Source organism: Falco cherrug, chromosome 17, assembly GCF_023634085.1.
Source record: "Falco cherrug isolate bFalChe1 chromosome 17, bFalChe1.pri, whole genome shotgun sequence".
NCBI lineage: Eukaryota > Metazoa > Chordata > Aves > Falconiformes > Falconidae > Falco > Falco cherrug.
In genome coordinates, this window is record NC_073713.1 from 2,023,554 (window position 1) to 2,041,549 (window position 17,996).

The 17,996-nt window shown below is 52.8% G+C and overlaps 1 protein-coding gene across 2 annotated transcripts; it reads right to left on the reverse strand.

Moving 5' to 3' along the window:
• Positions 1 to 5,594: 5,594 nt before the first annotated feature.
• On the reverse strand, positions 5,595 to 16,481 carry LOC129737532 (uncharacterized). 2 transcript variants are annotated; one of them, XM_055728674.1, is made up of 6 exons: positions 16,245 to 16,481; positions 12,139 to 12,280; positions 9,708 to 12,016; positions 8,024 to 8,225; positions 7,337 to 7,395; positions 5,595 to 6,746 (listed from the first exon to the last, which is right to left on the reverse strand). In XM_055728674.1, exons 3-6 carry the CDS (start codon positions 9,868 to 9,870, stop codon positions 6,619 to 6,621), a joined length of 552 nt encoding a protein of 183 aa, XP_055584649.1. In that variant the 5' UTR covers positions 9,871 to 12,016; positions 12,139 to 12,280; positions 16,245 to 16,481; the 3' UTR covers positions 5,595 to 6,618. The 2 variants fall into 2 exon arrangements, with proteins under 2 accessions (XP_055584649.1, XP_055584648.1); XM_055728673.1 differs by having other exon boundaries at positions 12,139 to 12,284.
• Between the last annotated feature and the right edge of the window lie 1,515 nt (positions 16,482 to 17,996).

Genomic DNA, 17,996 nt, shown 5'->3' on the forward strand with positions numbered 1-17,996 from the left:
GCCAACAGTTTCTTGGTAGTTTCATCACCAGAATCCCAGGTCAGGGAGGTCCCGTAGGCAAAAGAAGTGCTTGGTTCGCGTCGGTCACCAGGGCTGCGGGCTCCTGCTGTCACTTGCAGATCAGGGAATGCAACACTGTTCAGCATAGGTTGTTACAAAAGGATGAGGCTGTGAAATGGGTTTAAATGAACACTAACTAAATTATTCTGAAGATTCCTAAAATTGTAGGCCTGCTCTGAAAGCTCAGTGCTGGGAGAGGAGTGCATGTAAAACCACTTAGGGAACAGTCACTGTACAATTCCAGTGGTTAAGAGCCATAAGATCAACCTGTCTGTCCAGAGGCAGAAGGGATAGTACTGGGCATGATCCTCTTTTGTCACATGAGCAACGTCCTGAAGAGTAATTGGCTATGGCCGTGAAGAATAACTTAATGCGTGTAATTAAAAAAGTAATGTCCAGGGTAATAATTTACTTGATTAACAAGATTCCTGAAATTGTAGGCTTCCTGTGAAAGCTAAGTGCTGGAATTTATGAGGAAGGTGCTTGATTTACAAGGAAATTATGCATCTGAATAATGGTAACAAACTGTGGCATTTAGAAAGGTTTAGTGAGGCTTGGCTAATAGTTAACCTTGGCCACGTATCCTTCTGTAGCTACCACTTCTGCTCGAAAGCAGTATCAACCGTTCCGAAACCTACTTTGACTGCTTGCTTTTACACTGTGACTGCTTTATATGAGGACAATTCTGTGTCATCTCTTGCCTTGATACATCTTTGCTCAAACTTTCTGGATAAGCTTCTAAAAGGCGTAGTAAGAAAAGGCTGGAGATGAGGGATATTCCAGCCTTCCCTCTTTGGCAGCACAAAACTTCTGCCATGGGAGCTCCGGCGCTGTTTTTTGTTTCCTTCTTAGAGGCAGCACTTTGGGGAGTAGTTGGCTGAAGGTTCACTCCAGTGTCACACAAGTAGAGAGTGCTCAGAGCATCAGATGAAGGGAACACACTGTTGCTCCTTGTCCCCCACTTTTTTCCCCCAGGTGTGGAACCGCCTGTTTGTTTCAGTGTGGGCGCTGGCCGGGGAGCTTTTGCAGCTTAATCTGAACGCTCGTCCCGCTCCGCAGTTGGCTAGCGTGATATGTCGCTCTGGTTTCCTAAAGTGATGTCAGTCATACCGGTTGATAGCTGGTGGTGATGATGATGATTCTTCAGTGAGTCATGGAGACTAAAACTTACCATGTGGTGTCTTTATTGGAAGAGTAATTTAGCTGTTGACATTGTTGACAAAAACCAAGCAAACAGATGGTTACATTACATGGCACAGCCCATTGCTGCTATTAACGTGAAGTCAGGTGCCAGGCCAGAAAAAACTGGCCTGAATTCCTGATCTTTTCCTGCAGCGCAGCATAGCCCTGACCAAGTCCCACAGTCGCTCGGACGCTGACATTTATTGCTGTGTCGCACGCTGGAGCTGTATCGTATCCTTTGTTCTGATCTCTCCAGTTTAAATGGCAGCAGATCTGGGGAGATGGAAGTAGATTGATTGACTGGCTGGTGGTTTGAGTGAAGGGGGCTGGCAGTATCAGAGCTGGAATTATAATTGCCTGCATCCGAAGAAATTAGTGTATTCTGGCCCTTATCCTGCTTAGAGGGGTCTTGATGCAGGTGCGTGAGCTCCATGTAGGGAAGTCTCTGTAGGAATCAGCCTTTGAATTCACAGGTTAAGGAGGGAGGGTTATGTAAGGAGCGCATTAACTCACATAATTAAACTTTATAAGCATCTCTGTGCTGTAGCTTAGTTACTGAGGGATGAAATTGTTTGAAGGAGCACTGTTCGGGTGACGGTGGAGCCCAAGACAGCAATTAAAAGGTCAGAGCTGATCCCAGGAGAGCTGCTGTAGGAGCAAACTTCCAGCTTTAGTGCATGGAAATGTAACCAGCAGTGTGACGACAGCAAGACCAGAGGTGTGCAGTGTCTGTTTGGCGGGGATGGAGGGGAAAGACCCGGTTCTGCCTTTCTGTCACGTGGAAAGAGAAATCATCAGGTTTTATAGAAGAGGAGGAGTGCCAGGGCAGGGCCTGAGCGAGTGGGGAGCCTGCGCACGGAGCTGGCCACGTCGGCTGCCTGCGCTGCGCTGCGCTGATGTTCACGTTGTGCTTCAGCTGATGTGACTGCCGGGTTCTACGTGAGGCTGCCCATCTCAGAGGAAAGCTGCTGAGCAGCGGCTCTTTTTGATTAATTGTTTCTAGAGAAAGTTTTCCCATTCTGCCTCACTGAGAACAAGCCTTACTGTCTTTCCTGCCTTCGGAACGCAGTGCGGGTTCGGTCCCAGCGTTTGCAGTGTGGGGAGTGGGAATTGATGGTTTTCTGATGATGTTGGAAATGCTGGAACAGCACAGAGCAGAAGGGCTGCTATTACAAAGGGATTTGCAAAGTGAAAACCAGCAGCCAGGAGTGAGCCAGGTTCTGCCGCTCAGCCTTACCTGCCACGCCCGTGGCTGTTATTTGTAGTTCTTTGTAGCCCCAACAATGGCCGAGTTAATAAATGATCGGGGCATCGCCTCCGCTGAGGGACTGTGTGGGACACGGAGCCCCCGGCAGGAGCTGTCCCTCTTGAGGTCCCACAACCGTCAGGATCTTACAGTTCCTGGGCTGGTGTCTGCCCCTGTGACGTGGCCTCTGTAGGTGGCAGGGCTGCAGGGTGCCTGCACCGCTGCCCGGGCCTGGCAGCGCCCTGGGGGGAGCGGGAGGGTGACTGAAGCAGCAGGGCCCCCCCGGCTTTGTCCTACAGAAAGGTTGGGAAGGTCACTGGGAAGGTGACTGTGAGCGGAGCTGCGGGCTGTGGGGAAGGGCTGCTGGGCTGCCAGGAGGGACCCGTCCCTGCCTGCCCCCGTTCCCAGCCCGAGGGCTGCCCGTCCCCTCGCCGCTCACTGCTCGCTCCTCTTTTCCAGGGCCCTGCCTGGGGTGGTGCCTGCGGGGACACCGGCCGGGGACAGCGGGGGAAGCCTGCGGGCCCTCAGCCAGCTCCGTCCTGCAGGCCGTCAGGCCTCTGGGCTATCCCGCAACGTATCAAACCATACTTTAAAGCTCATTAGGATGGTTGTTCCATCGCTGGCTCTAATTACCAGCGGTCTTGAGGCCAATCGGCAGCATAAGGGCGGCAGGGTGCTGGTAGAAGGAACAACTGGGGGGGGTTAAGGGGCATTTTGTGGCTCCCCCCTGCGATGAGCGTTGTGCGCCCAGTGAGGCCGGGGCCTGGGAGCGACGTGTGATCGTCCCACGCGTGTAGGAGTGGAGCTGTTTGGTGGCAGAGCCTTGGGCTGGGCAGCCGTGGATGCTGGCGTGCGTGCCTTGCCCGCTCCGGTGTTCTTTTTATTGGTGGGTGTGGGTGTCAGTAAGTACGACGGGGTCATCGGGGTGGGAGGGAGAGCACGCGCCCGCGGTGCTGCTGCGGGGTTGGTTTGTTCTGACGCTGCTGAAGCGCTGGGTTGCAAAACTCAACAGCTGCTCTAAAAGTTACGTAGAAACGTCTGTGGCTTCGGCGAAGGACTCGATGCTGGCCCCAGCCGAGGCACCGCCGAGCCAAACGTTTCTGCGTCAGATTTGAAGGTCTCACCTGACTCCTGTTATCCCTGCCCCCCCCCAGCGGGCCGCGGAGCAAGTAAACATCATCCTGGTTTCACCCAAAAGGGACAGGCGCAGCCAGCGAGACCGGGGACCAAACCTACCTCTTGTTCTGCAGGAGCAGGAGTCTGGAGTGGTGCAAATTTCAGAAAATAACGTTTAATCCTGATTGCTGGGTGACTGGCAGAACGAGCGATGCGCTTCCTCCTGCTGTATCGGGGGTAAGGCGTCTCCATGAGAAGGGAAATCCGCAGCCTGAGAGGTTGGGGGTCCTGCCGGGTGGTTGGAGGCAGCGTGCATCACCGGTGCGCCGCTGGGCTTTGATGGACCCAGGGGACTTACAGGAGGAGGATTGTGTTTGCCCGGGGCTCGTGGTGGCCCCTGGACCAGCCGCCAGGCCCCGCTTGCTGCCAGCTGCTGAGCTGGCGCTGGCAGGAGGGAGCCCAGGACTGAGCGAGCACGGAGCCCTGGGTCCAGCGGGATCCCGAGCACGCTGCGCCTGCGGGGCACCCTCGGGGAGTGCTGGGAAGGGCCAGGGAGGCAGGGAGGCAGGTGGCCTCTTCTCCATGGACATTCCTCCTGGCCGCGCCTGAAAGCGCTGCGGCTTTCTCGGGAGTGAAGACCGGCATGAGCGCTGCCAAGGGGGCGTCTTCTAGGAGAAAGGGCTGTCGAATGTGGCGGCTCGTTTGTCCTCACAGCCGTGGGACCTCGCTGGGCTCTGCCACGCATTTCTGCTGCAGAACTCACAAGTTCAGCAAAATACTCAAGTCCTGATGCAGATTCCACAGCGGAGGGTGCGCCGTAGAGTGGCTTTGGGGCAGACACATGGGCAGCTGTCATGGTGGCGGGGCCAGCTGACTGTGGCGTGGTCCTGGCCCTTGGGACATTCCTCTCTGAAGCAGAGGCAGGTCTTGCTTTGCTTGCGTTTCAGGGCTGGAAACTGAGTGATGCTCATTCTTGGTGTTATTACCGGCTGTTATGTTTGGCCTTTTTAAAAAATTATTATTATCTACAGGAGTTTCACGTGGTTTAGTCTCAGCAGTGTCTTTTACCTACCCCTGTGAGCTTCTTAGGTGTTGCAGGCTTTGCTCTTATTTCTCCTTCTGCTGCAGCAGGAAAATGTCTGTGTGTTGGGTTCAAAGTCCCAGCTCCGGTGCAGTACCCTTTGCCTCCTTTTCCTGGTGATGTTTGTGAAATAAGTTTCACCAGGGAAGTTAGACGGGGGTGTAAAAGGCAATGCCCGTATTTGCTGCTGAATAACGTCGAAGTTAATGGCACTGGCGAGGCTGATCGATGGGGAAAGGCAGCAGGAGTTCAGCCCGCCGGAGGGGAACCACATGGCTCCGTGCTCGGAGAGAATTCAGTAAATGGGGTGTTGCCACAAGGATCTGTGAAAGTGATTTCAGGTTATTATCCAGGGCAAAGAACTGTAATCTTACAAGATAAACGTATCAACAGTGAGATTAAAATTGAACAGTAGCTTACAGCACTAGTTAGAATTGTATTGTGTGTTGTGCACTGCAGTAGCAGAAGATACGACATACTCAGGTCTCTGCTAATTATCCTGCCTGCAAAACAGGTGCCAGTTTTAATAGCTGGACCCCCAAAATGTATTTCTGCTAAATTCTGCAGAACTATTTCATTAGTGCATCGCTCCAGGCACTGGGTGGTTAAAATTTCATCCGTGAAGTTGTGCTTGAGACTTCTGACTTCGCAAACCGATCGCCTTCCAGCCCTCCAGGAACTGGGAAGATAAGTGGAAATTAACAGGAAACAAGTGAAAGTTTGCGCCTCCGAAGGGCAGAGGCCCAGGGGCAGCCCAGGCAGCTCTTGCCTCCTGCCTCACCCGATTTGTGTCGCTGTGTGCCCATCAGTGCAGTCAGGGCCCAATGTTTCCCATTATTTCCTTGCTTCATTGTGATGTGGCGGGGGGTGTTGAGATGATTCTGAATAATGTTAGGCACAAAAACCAACTCTCGTTCCTTAATTTATTTAGATTAGCTTAAGAAAAATTACTTTCCAGAAGTTTGAAAATTCCTAGATAAACACTATCCATATAAAAATACAAACAATAATAATACAATCAGGACATTGGGTGGCCCACACAATCTTGCCCTGCAGCAAAATTAGCTGTTGATTAAAAAACGAGAATAAAAAATACCCACCTACCATACCAGAAAGCCAGAAGAAAACCAGAGAAACTTTATAAGGCATCTGCTGAAATAACAAAACGTACGGGATGCTGGACCAAATAGCAGTGTGGCACATGAATTCCCAAGGCCTGGGCCGTTACGGAGGATACCCTGCCAGCAGGATCTCCAGCGTGTCCTGGCGAGGGGGTTCCTCCCCAGGCGGAGGGCTGGTGGGTGCACTTGTTGCTCTGCTTGCACTGGAGGTTTTAAACTGGCTGAGGCGTGTGAATCCTAAATCCCTACTTCCCTTCCCAGCCTCAGTTCTGCTCCCGGCAGTTTTGGTGAAAGCACCGTGGGGGACTGTGCGGGGCTGTGGCTGACGGACGCGCCTGCCGCGCGGGCAGGTCCCAGCAGCAAACCTCTCCTTGAGCTGCTCATCCTGGTGCCCCGGTGAGGAGAGGGCCTGTTCCCTCTCAAGCATTTCCATGCTGCTTTTTTTTGTGCATCACAGATCCCCAGGTGATGAGGAAGGAATTAATTCACGCAGCGCAGCGTTCCTTTGTTAGGTGTGGTCGGCTCGTGCCCGCGTTACCCTTTTCAAGCTGAAAAGCGAGACAGCGTCCCCCCTGCCTTGCTATGAAACATTTCATCTCGCTGAGATTGCTGGCCCTGGGGGAGGGGAGTGAGGGAGGATCAGCTCTGTGGTCAAACAGCCCTTTATAATTTAATGGAGAAGTGCAATTATCATCTTAATACACAGAAGAAGTAAATAGTTTTCCTGAGTGGGTCAGCTGCCTGCCCTCCCGTGCGTACCACCAGCACGGAGGGAAGGTGCAACACAGCTGGGTCATCTTCTCGTCCTGATTTTAGGAGAGCAGGTTGCTGGTGAGGAGGAGCAGCGGCAGCTGAAGGAGGGATAAGAAGAAGGAGCTGCTCTGCACCATGGAGACGGAGTTGGGGGTGGTGGTCGGTGGTGCTGTGGACGACCCCGATCCTGAAATGGAAGGAAACCCCCAGGGCTGATTAGAAGCGCAGAGGGGCCAGCGGAGCTCCAGGCCTGCGCCACGAGGCTGCGTGGAACCGATCTCTCAGAAGTGGGGGGTCAGACCCACGGCAGGGGAGCAGCGTGTCTGGATATACCCCCTGACATCAGTGGAGCACTGTCAGTACAGGCTTGAGGCTCCTGGGTGGCAGGAGACTCTCTGGGGTGCCAGGAACATTGTCTGTGGTGGCAAAGCCACAATTTCTACTTTGCATCTGCATGACAGGGTGAAGGGGGGTGAAGCCTGTGCCAATACCTGCAGGAATAAATAAGCCTGGCCTCTCCTTTGCAGCTGCTTAACGTCCCTTAAAGCCAGAAGGAAACTTGAAAGGGTTGTAAGTTCAGCGTTACAACCTGAAAACCTCTCGCTAGCTGTAGCAATCTGGTGCCTTTGCCTTGTGCCCGGACTGCTGGAGAGATGAGAGGTTCTGCAGCTGGAGGCCACCGGGTCCAGCTTTCCCCTCTCCCAGCACCCCAGCGCGCAAACGAAGCCCTTGCCAGGGGGCCACCCCACGGCTTGACGGCCCAGCGAAGCTGCTTACCTTCCGTCAGAGTCACGGTGCTGAACTGGGCGGATTTATCGCTGAAGAGGATATATGCCCTGCGGAAGGAAGGGAGAGAGAGGAAAACAAATTCAAAGAGAAGCCGAGTGTTGTGCAGGGTATAAAGGGGCGCTAAAAGCAGATGAAGGGACAGGAACTGTGAAGTCATCCTGAGCCCACCTGTACTGCCCGCCAGCCATACGCACTTTTTTTTTTTTTTTCTTTAAAACCATCTGAAACACTTTCTTCATTACGCCTTGGCTGTTTTACTGCCCTTCTCTGAACAGGATAGGAATGCCTTACAACAGGGTGAAAACTATAATTGTAATTAGAATAGCTACCGTCATGAACGATTTCGTTCTTCCTTCCCAAAGATAAGGCCAATCAGGCTGTGGTTTCCTTTGACAAATATTTCTCACTGAGGCAACTCCATTACTGTTGATGGGAACAAGAGGGCTGTTCACCCATTTTCCACATCACTTACTAATGTGAGCAAGCCTTTAAACTATGCGACTTCAAACTGCAAGCATGGTTCCTTGGTGTTTTCAAGAGAAAATCTGGAGAAGGCTCAAGAGGTTTGTTTCAGCCCCTGCTCCAGAGGTGGGCTCTTGAGTCTGGGTGTTGCCAAGAGCTTACACAGGTAAGTACTGTCCCCACTGAATACTTAAAGGAGGAGTATAGTTTTACCTTATTTTCACGGAAGAGAGGTTATTGGCTGGAGATGTCCACTTGGCTGATGTCTGAGTGGCATTCAGTATTGCAGAACTGCAGTTGTCCCTGCTTGTCACCTTCCATTGTCCTGTGGAGACGTTTTGTGGGGACAAGGCTTGCAGTAAATACTTGGTCACGTTCTTGCCGTCAGTGAGGTTTCTGTTGTCATTTACTGTAACTGGAAACAGAACGAGTTAGACAAAGTAAGTTGTCTGTCCTGTAAGAACATCGCTGTCCGTAAGCCGTCTCCAGACTCCCTGCGTGCCGTGGTTCACGCCAAGGCAGTCTGTGCTCGCACAGCGCGCTCTGTGTGACACCGGTGCGGCAGAAGCCTGCAAAGAGAAGGTGATGTGCTATGGTCCTCCCCCAGCCACAAGAAGAACCCCCTTCTCTGCCCCTTCCCCACTCGGAATAGATTAGGTGGAACTCCCGGTCACCAGATTCAGCCCCTGCTACTGTGGGTACCGCACTGTAAGCGAAACCAGAGCTCCTGGTGAGGGAATCTCTTCTTGGGTGGAAAAGCTCAAGGGGGACAAGCTCCTGGGCAGCCGGTTTGTCCCTTCAGCCCACAGCTGCGTGTACCAGACCCACCCTTTCTTTGTCACATCTCTGCTCCCGGTTGCTGTTTCACAGCTGTGACTAGTCTGCACAGGGCTGCTGTGTATCATCCTTCTGTTGCAAGCACAAGTGGGACGATAAGCACATGAAGCAAGAGAATCTGCTTGCGGGGAGCAAGTGACTCCCCAGCCCAGCGCGCTCTGCTGCCGCGGCTCTCGGCCCCTGGCACCCGCCCAGGCAGGACGGGGTCGGGTGAAAGCTGCAGAGACTGTCAGAAGCTACAGGAGCTGATGTGACACAGCAGCAAACTTGAACTCTGTGCTAAAAAAAAAAAAATAAAAAAAAATAGCAGTGAGCAAAACACCTCTCCAGTAAAAACCAACCAACTTCAGTGGCTGATGTGCCGCTCGCACCTTGGGTGCGATGTGAAGGGATCTGTGCCGATTCACAGCAGCAGGCTGCCCCTCTCCTCGCGCGAAGGGATCAGGGTGTCTCCACTATTTCCTCAGCATTCAGGTTCTGCTGAACCTCAAGGCAAAGGGAGATTTGCTTTCAGGTCTGGGAAGCAGGGTCAGGCTGCCATTTACTCTGTGGCTGCGTTCTTTGTAGTATTAAAAGCCTTTTTCTATGATTGATGCTGGATATCTATCGGCATCAAAGTCACCCCTTCACCTTTGTCTTTACAGCTACTGCCACTGCAAAGGGCAAGTACACAGGCAGAAGCAAAGGGAACAAACCCACAAAACAACCTTCCCCCCAAATTCTGTGTTTTCAAGAGCATCCAAGTCCTTCAATGCAAGTTTAGACAAAAAGATTAAGGGAGAAAAAAGCACCCTTAGGAAGGAGAGAGAATTTGGGACCAACCCTGTAGACATGAACATGAAATAGGAACAAAGAGGGAACAACTTGTGCCATTTACCTATCTGCTGCCTGAAACCTACATAAAGAAAAAAAAAAAGGGAAAAGAAAAGAGTATTAGACCTGACACTTTAAAACACATCTAAGAACACCACAAGACTCAAGAAAGCAGCTGGGTTAGGAGCAGAGGAAACGCTTTTCTGTGCAGTGTGAGAACTCTGAGACGCAGACAGAGCTGGCTTACCTAGGTAGGTTGTGTTGGCCCGGTATGCCGCAGGTGTCACGAGCACACTGAAATTGCTCGCAGTCGCATTCAGAGGCAAATCACATCCTTCTCCCTGTGCGTATTCTGGGCTGATTAGTGTCCCAATGAAGAGGAGTTGCACCAAGAAGAGGAAGGTTGCCATGATCCACTTTGATGTCTCTGCTTCTCACACCTGCACCTAGGAACTGAGAAAGCCTACGCTGTCCAGCCTATTTATACTCCGGTCTTGATGAGGTAAATGAAAATGTCTCCTCCTCCCTATCCAGCTCATGTGTGTGCACCCCTGGTGGGAGGTTTCACTCGCGCTTTTAGAGATTATTTCCTTCTACCTGCTCAGCCACTGAGGGAACTCATTAAAATAAAGAGGTTACTGGCTGAGAGGGACAGTGTGCATGCCAGTGAGGAGCCCACGGGCTGGAGATCAGGTCTCTGCATGCTTGTATCCGTTGGGCTGCCTTTGCACGGTGAACACTGTTGTGTGCTCGCAGTCCCTGTAACCTCTTGCAGAAGCCCACGTTCTGTAAAGGTGGAGGAGCATCTGTAGCCCTGTTTCCAGGCTTTTCCTAAAGGCTGAACAGTTCCAGAAATTGTGGGAAACCCAGCAGAGGCAAATCCTTGTAGAGATGTTCAAATATAGCCTCTATTCCTGCTTGAAGAAAGCTGGGTAGTGAAGGGCCAAGACCCTGTGAAAGGGTGGTCTCTGTAACCCCGGCCCGCGGCCCCTTTCACAACACTTCACTGACAAACGCAGCCTGTCCTTGTCGGGGAGCAGGTCACTGTCGCGGTTCTTCTGGAGTGGCACCATGACGAGTCATTTTGGCTGTACCCCTCAAACAATACTCTGTGAAAAAAAGAGCCAGCTTCTCTTTTCCCCTCTTCCTCTCGCTGTGTTTCCCCATCCTCCCCTGCAGGCCGTTGGCTGGGCTTTTCAGAAGCTGATTTTGCAAGTGCTCTTTGAGCTGCTGGGCTGGTGCTGATGCGCGGGGGGCTCTGTCGGCGCTGGTGAGAAAGGGAGCAGTGCCCCACTTCTGCGAGCAGGAAGGGTTCCTCTTGCATCCTGCCACCCTGTTGGGAAAGAAGCAGCGGGTACGGTCCGGAGCGAAACCCAGAGTGTGTGACACCCAGTAATTAGAGATGGTGATGATCCTGAATCAGTTCCCCTGCAATGGGGATCACTCCAGAACCTGTTCCCAGTGCTAATTCCGCTGAGGGCGGTGATTTCCAGTAGTCAAAATGAGCAATACGCTGAACGCATGGGTACTCCAGATGAGCCGGCTCCTGAAAAAAGAGCAGGGTGTGCCCCTTTCTTCCCCTATCTGCCTTACTTGCAGACATAGCACTGGCAGCCCACAGGAAGCTCCTGGAGGCATTTTTTTCATGCCTTCATGTTGCAATTTCGTTAAGACCACCTCCTCCGCTTCGTCCCAGGCTCTGCCGAGTCACCTGTGTGGCTGGGCGAGTGGGAGGTCTGGATTTCCATCCCTGTGCTTATCTTCCCTTTTTGCAGCCCCCAAGCACCTCACCTAGGCCAGCCTCACCACCCTGCCGGGGCCCGCACAGTTAGAAAGGAGCTGTTGTGTTAAATGTTTCAAATAAAAGTTGAACAGAAGTGGGAGAAAAAGGGCAAGTGCAAGAAAAAGAACAGCTAAGTTCAGGATAAGCAGAGTAAAAGGAGAGCAACGGGAAAGAGGCCAGAGAAGGAGAGGATGTGTCGGAAGAGCCGATGCATGTTCAGTGATGCTAACACTGGTCAGAGGTAAACTTCACCCTAATGCCAAGGAGTGTGGAGAAAATGAGAAAAAAAATATATTTCTGGCTTGTTAACACAGAATCAAATCCTCCTGCAGGGCCTCGTTTTGTTGTGGTTTTCTTCCTTGCCTTCTGCTCTGCTGGGAGCTTCTCTGGGCAGTGTTTGCAGCTCCACTGATGCCCAGTGTCAGCAGCACGGTGCTCAGTTCAGAAATGCTCTGCGTGTTCCTGCCAATGCAGGGAAGCAGGAGAGCGTGCTCCCAAGGGGCCCCAGGAAAGTCCTGGAAGTCCCCTGGAAATAGGAACCACTCTCCCCTATTTGTTGCACAACCTTTTCTGCAAGCACCTTAAGGAACACGGAAGGTAAGTCAGGCGGATGAGAGCAAAGAGAATGGGGAAAAAGAAAATAAAAATGGAAGCAGAGGATTTTGCAAGCACAACTTCACTTGTGACACTGCCCTTGGCAGTTTCATCTGAAGTCTCCTTGCAAAAGCTCTGTGTCATCTTTCAGGTGGTGAGGATGACTCAATATCATGTCACTGAAACAAACAGAGTTGAAAATAGATATGTTTGCCTCTTGGAGAGAATTAATTTTGGAAAAGAAGAGGTGGGACAGGATTGTGTCACATATATAACAAGGAAGACTGCTACAAAAACTTACCCAGGGCAAAAGAGATCTTTGTAAGCGATGATGGAAGTGACAGCATTTATTACATGACGTACGCTTAGTGGGGCTTTTCAGTTTTGTTCCTCGTTGGGTCTTGAAGGGGCTGAACTTGCTGTGGGCAAGTGGGAGTTGAGGCCTGCCTTGGGAAGGGGGTAGAGCCAGAAAGCTCTGTTAATAGGACAGCTCTGGGAAGCAATAAAATTAATATTTTCAGCCCAAAAGGTGACTTCATACTCATTAGTTTAGCCAGGGATAAGCCCATGTAATGAAGCAAATCAAATGGGTGTGAAGTCTGGTGGAGGAAGGGCAGGGAACAGAAATTACTGTGGGAGACTCACACATGTGTTACAAAGAGGCATTGGAATCTCTGGCTTCATAAGGAGTCTGAGCTTCCGAAATGCCCAAAATATTTGCACAGAGCAGTAGGACAGATGAAGCAGAAGCCGACAGGACCTAGACTGCTCAGCTCAGAGCAGCATCGAATAAATGCCCCCAAGGAACTGCAGGTCCCTGACTGCGGCTGGCAGGAGCCTCACACACCTCGTGGTGCCCAGCAGGAGCTGGCCCCTTCCAGGCTGGCAGCTCAAAAGTCTGATTTTCAGGTGCCAAAATAAACACAGCGTCTGGATAACAAGCAACCACTGGGCTCCCCAGCCACAGCTCTAATCCGTGGTTCACTCAGTAAACTCAAGGCCCATTTGGAAATGGTTTAGGGGTGTTTCCCTGTCTCCCACCCACACTGCAGGTGTTACACCATATAGAATGACGTGGAGTTTATTCTCTCCTGGCAAGCAGGCAGAAGTTACCCTCTTGTCTGTCTTGCTCCTTGCTAGCACAAGTGGTGTGGTTCCTTCTCCATTCTGTCTTGTTGTGTATTTGTGGGCAAAACTAGAGCTATCATTTCCACAAGCTTCTTTCAAGGTCAAGTCATGGCCATTGCCAAGAAGACTTGTGCCACTCTCTGCTTCCTTGCAGCAGGTGGTTTCTGCTGCCCAGGACCAGCAGGGACAGCCCTTTGAAGCTTCGGAGCATGGAAACCTGAGTCACAGCTAAACTGGATCAGGCTGTCTCTCTGGCACTGTGGTTGCAGCAAGCAAAACCGTTTGGGTCACGCAGAGGCTAAGCTAGGGCGAGGGCAGGGTGCTGAGGAAAGAAAGGAACAGAGGCAAGCAAACAGAGCCCTCGGTGTTCCCCGTCCTCGTGCGGGACGGGACGGTCTGGGCCGTGCTGGAGTGATGCAGCACAGCCCCCAGCACAACACTCGGTCCCGCGGTCGGGCATCCTCTGCCCCTGGCTGCTGGCCCTGCACGTCAGGAGGGGCTCAGGGCAGGGAGGGGGGTGCTCTGAGCTCCTCTACATGGGTCCCTTGGACTGCTTCCTCTGGGCGAGGAACCTGGGGCGGTGGAGATTTACTGGCCTGTTTTGCCAACAGCGTGTTTTGTAAATGTAGCGTGGCTTTTACTGCTTGGACCGCTGAGCTGGCTTGAAAAGATTCCTTGTCCTGCTGGTGATGTGGGGTGAGTTACCGCTGCTGGGATGGACTCTGCGCCTCTGGGCTGTCTGGGGCTCTGGAGCTGCCTGTGTCACGGCAGTTCTCTGCAGCTTCCAGAAAGCAGGTGGAGGCCCTGCCACACACCACCTCCTGCCTCCGTACAGGGGAGGAGAGAAAAACAGGGGAGGAGTAGGGCAGGCAGGGCCTTGGGGCTCGCTGGAGTTGCGGGGTGGATGAGGAATGCATTTTGCATCAGGAGGGAGCGGGGAGGCTGCCATCCCCCCACCGTGTCCCAGCTTTGCTGCAGGGAAACACCTCTCTCCTGGTCCTCTGCCAGCTGCGCTCCCAGTGGGATGTCCCCCAGATACCCCAGTTTTAGGGCGCTTTATCCTAGCCTGTCAGCCCTGAAGGGGCTTTATCCAGACTTGAATAAAAAAGGTGGATTGTTCTCTGCACTTGCCTCTAAGGGATGAGGTCCTAAAAGCTTCCTTCTCACCCACATCAGAAGGGCTGCGGGGGGAGGGCGGGCAGGTTTGCTCTGGCAGTTTGCAAGGGAGGAATCTGGTTTGAAGGACAAACACTTTGCAGATTGACACTTCCCTAAAGTGAGCGGTTTAACTGGGGAATTTTCCTGCTCGGCTTCCATTACTTCTTTGTACTTCACACGTAAACTTCTAGCCATTTGTCCCCTCCTCCAATGGGTTTTACAGGTACAGCTGTAAATCACACTGACCTGCCAGCCTGGCCATGTCCTCAGCCTGCGACCCTGCTCCAGCCCTGAGCCCTCAACGGGCTCCCTTTGGGAGACGATGATGCAGGTGGGATCGCCTGGGGAGGCAGGGGAAGGCAGGCAGGCCTCGGTGCACCCTGACCTACGGGGCAGACCCTGCATGCAGCTACATCCCACCGTGCTGGGAGCAGGGCCTGTTGCCGAAGGGTACGTGAAGCATTTGGGCAAACGGAGCCTGGTCATTCTGCAGCAACAGCCTTGTCACATCCTTATTTTTTGCTCATGCAAACCTGCCTAAGGCAGAGAGGTGAAACAGCCCCGGAGCAGGAGCTCTCCTGGCAGCTGTGCAGAGGTCACTGCAAATCTTTTGTTTTGCACTCTGGATGGCCAAAAAAGTTTGGTCCCCAAGTGATCCTCGATCACAGGAGAGAGGAGAAATAGCAGCCAGGAGCTTGGTCTCTCTGCGACTTGAAGGTCTACAGAACAGCATCTGTGTTTGCTTCCTTCCTCCACCTCCTCTCCCCAAAACAGAGCCAAGGTCTCTGCTGTTGCCTGCACCCCCCTGGACCGCAGTCAGCCCTGTCCTCTTTTTACACCCGCTGAGGTCTTCTGGAAAGCAAGCCCTGTTGGTGTCCTGGTGCCACCACTGCACTACTGCGCTCCTTCCTGCTTCATCCAGCATTGGGATGGTTTCCTAGGGTTTCCGCTACAGCCCCTTCTATCCCCAAACCTGTCCATGGGAACGGAAGGGAAATCCACCCAGAGCAGTGCAGGGGGCTCGGTGCTGTCTCTAGCAGGTCTGGTGTGAGGACAGACACCAGCTCGTGACACATGCTTGGGGAACAGTTTGCCTAGGTGGGAACCAAGCCCTGCACGTCCAAACAGAGCACAGCAGGAGCTCGGCGGGCGCCCTGACGCTGTGGCACATGATTTATTTGCCTTTGCAAGGAAGCGTGTTTGCACTGCAGCATTAGCACACCATGCAGAGGGTACACCCCTGTTTGCAGGCGTGACGGCTTCTGCCTCGGTGCCACAGGCACAGGCAGCTGTCAGAGGCTCCTGCGCTGCTGCGGGGGGGGCGGCAGGGGAAGGCAGCGAGCCCCGGGGATCGGGATTTGGGACAGGAGGGAGCAACAGCCCTTGGGAAAAGCAGCTGATGGGGAAAAGGGTGCCGGATGGAGAGGCTGCCCAGATGGCAGCAGCTTTTCACCAGCTGTGCCTGGGTTTGCTGGCCAAGAAGAGGGGTGGGTGAAAGCCTGCCCCCCCTCTGCCTGCCCCCCTGCAGAGGGGCTCAGCAGCCACCCCAGCTAGGCCCAGCACACCCAGGAATGCGTGCCACAGTGTCCTGGGGGGGATCAGGGGCGTGCTGTTCCTAGAAACTATCTTCCTTTCCTTGGTGCCTGTGTGGGAACACACAAAATTGAAGTCAAATGCTAACCCCGACCGTGAGACGGCCGGGCTGAACCTCCCAGGCATTAAGCGCTGCTGCCAGCAGAGCTGTGCTGTTCCCACCCCAGTGACAGCGGGAGAGCTGGGAGTATTGGTTCTTGTGCTGTCATGGCAAAGGTATGGGGGAATTCTGGTCGGAAGGAAGAGGAAGGAAGCAAGAGGGGCTTTAAACGAGAGGATGTGGCTGTGGTGGTCTGGGGGCTGCAGTCTCGGGCTGGCATTTTTCTGGCTCGCTCCCCTTCTCCTGCCATAACCAGCTTAGCCTTTACGGGCTGGGGAGGAGGACACCTCTGCTAGTCGCTGTGGTCCCTTCCTGCCTCCTGCAGCGCGTCCCCACGGTTATAAATTTCCCTGATGCTCAAACTTCAGCTGGAGGGAGCGAAGAGGGTATGCACTGGGAGACAGGACGGTGTGGGAAGCTGTGCTCACCTGGTGTTTTTCTGTTGAAAGAGGCGATTTCTGGAGGTGGTGAGGATGTGTCAGAACCTGCTGGAGATGGCTCGGGCCACAGTGGCCTGGTCTGGAGATGTTATAGGTGCCAGGAGTTGGCAGGACCAAATGGTCCAAGGGCTTGCAGGCTCTGCCTGGGAGGCTCTTGGTCTCGGACTTGGCAGCACGGTGGCACTGCTTACGGTGGCTTTAACTAGACAGCAGTGACCTCTTGTGAGAGCTGTGCGGATAACACCCCCCCCGCCCCCCCCGCAGCTCCCCAGGCTTGCTCCCTCCAGCCTGGGGCACGGTGGCTACGGAGACCCCTCCTCCAGCGGCCGGTGCTCCTTGAGTGCCAACCGGCAAAGGCTTCGCCAGGCTGGGCAGCAGGCTGCAGCCCGTGGGAACGGCACGATCGCCAGCACAGGGGGCTGGGGGCACCGCGGGAGCCTGGAGCAGTGTCCTCGCCTGAGGAAGCCCTGTCAGAGAGCATTGCTCAGCCTTCTGCTTTTGGGTGTAAAACACCGGCTGGGGTGCTGATTCTCTGCTTAGGGGAGGAGCAAGTTAAAACAGCTCCAGATTTGCCCTTTGTGGGCACAAAGGTTTTAAAAGAGCCTGTGAGGTTTTTCTGCCTTGTTACCTTTCCTGACAGCGCTTGACAGGGCTGATGGGACATACCAAAAGCTGCTGAAACAGCAGACAGCACCTAGAAGAATGTCTGATGCTACTGATACAGCTGCCAAATTGAAGGTGGGCAACGAGCAGAGCAATTTTCTTGGCTTTGGATCAACTCCAGCCAGTACGTGGGGTCCTGGATGAGGTATCTGCAACTTTATTCCGGGAAGGTGGTTTCCAGCTCTCTGGTGAGACTATATTTATTCACCACTGCTGCTTCCCATTATACATTTCTCTTTCTGAAGTTCATCAACAGGAAGGTGACTTACAGTGAGACTGGAAAGGAGAAAGGATGTGTCCTATCAGCGGTGCATGTTTAATTGTCACTTTGTAATTGTATTTGGGGATTTCCTATTGAATCAGTAATTAATGTGCCTGGCAATTAATTCTGCAGGACGCTTAGAATCATTGAATCATTTAGGTTGGAAAAGACATTTAAGATCATGAAGTCCAGCTGTTAACACGGGACTGCCAAACCCACCACTAAACCATGTTCCTAAACACTGCATCTATGCATTTTTTAAATACCTTCAGGGATGGTGATTCCACCACCTTCCTGGGCAGCCTGTTCCAGTGCTTGACCACCCTTTCAGTGAAGAAATTTTTCCTGATATCCAACCAAAACCTTCCCTGGCACAACTTGAGGCTGTTTTCTCTTGTCCTATCACTTCTTATCTAGGAGAAGAGACTGACCTACACCTGCCTACAACCTCCTTTCAGGTAAGGAGCAATAAGGTCCCCCCGAGCCTCCTTTTCTCCAGGCTAAACACCCCCAGTTCCCTCAGCTGCTGCCCATAAGACCTGTGCTCCAGACCCTTCACCAGCTTCGTTGCCCTTCTCTGGACATGCTCCAGCACCTCTACATCCCTCTTGAAGTGCCCTAAGCACTGTGGAGTGGATTCTGAGCAGACCTTTCTTACTTTTGGGAAATTCTGGGGAGTAATAAAGTTGCTTTAATGAATTGCAAAATACACCAATTTACTTCCTGATTCCCTCTGACAAACACAAATCCTTATTTTTTAAACCAGGGCACATGCATTTCATGTTTTGGTAGGCAAGCTGTAAATGGCCAGGCAC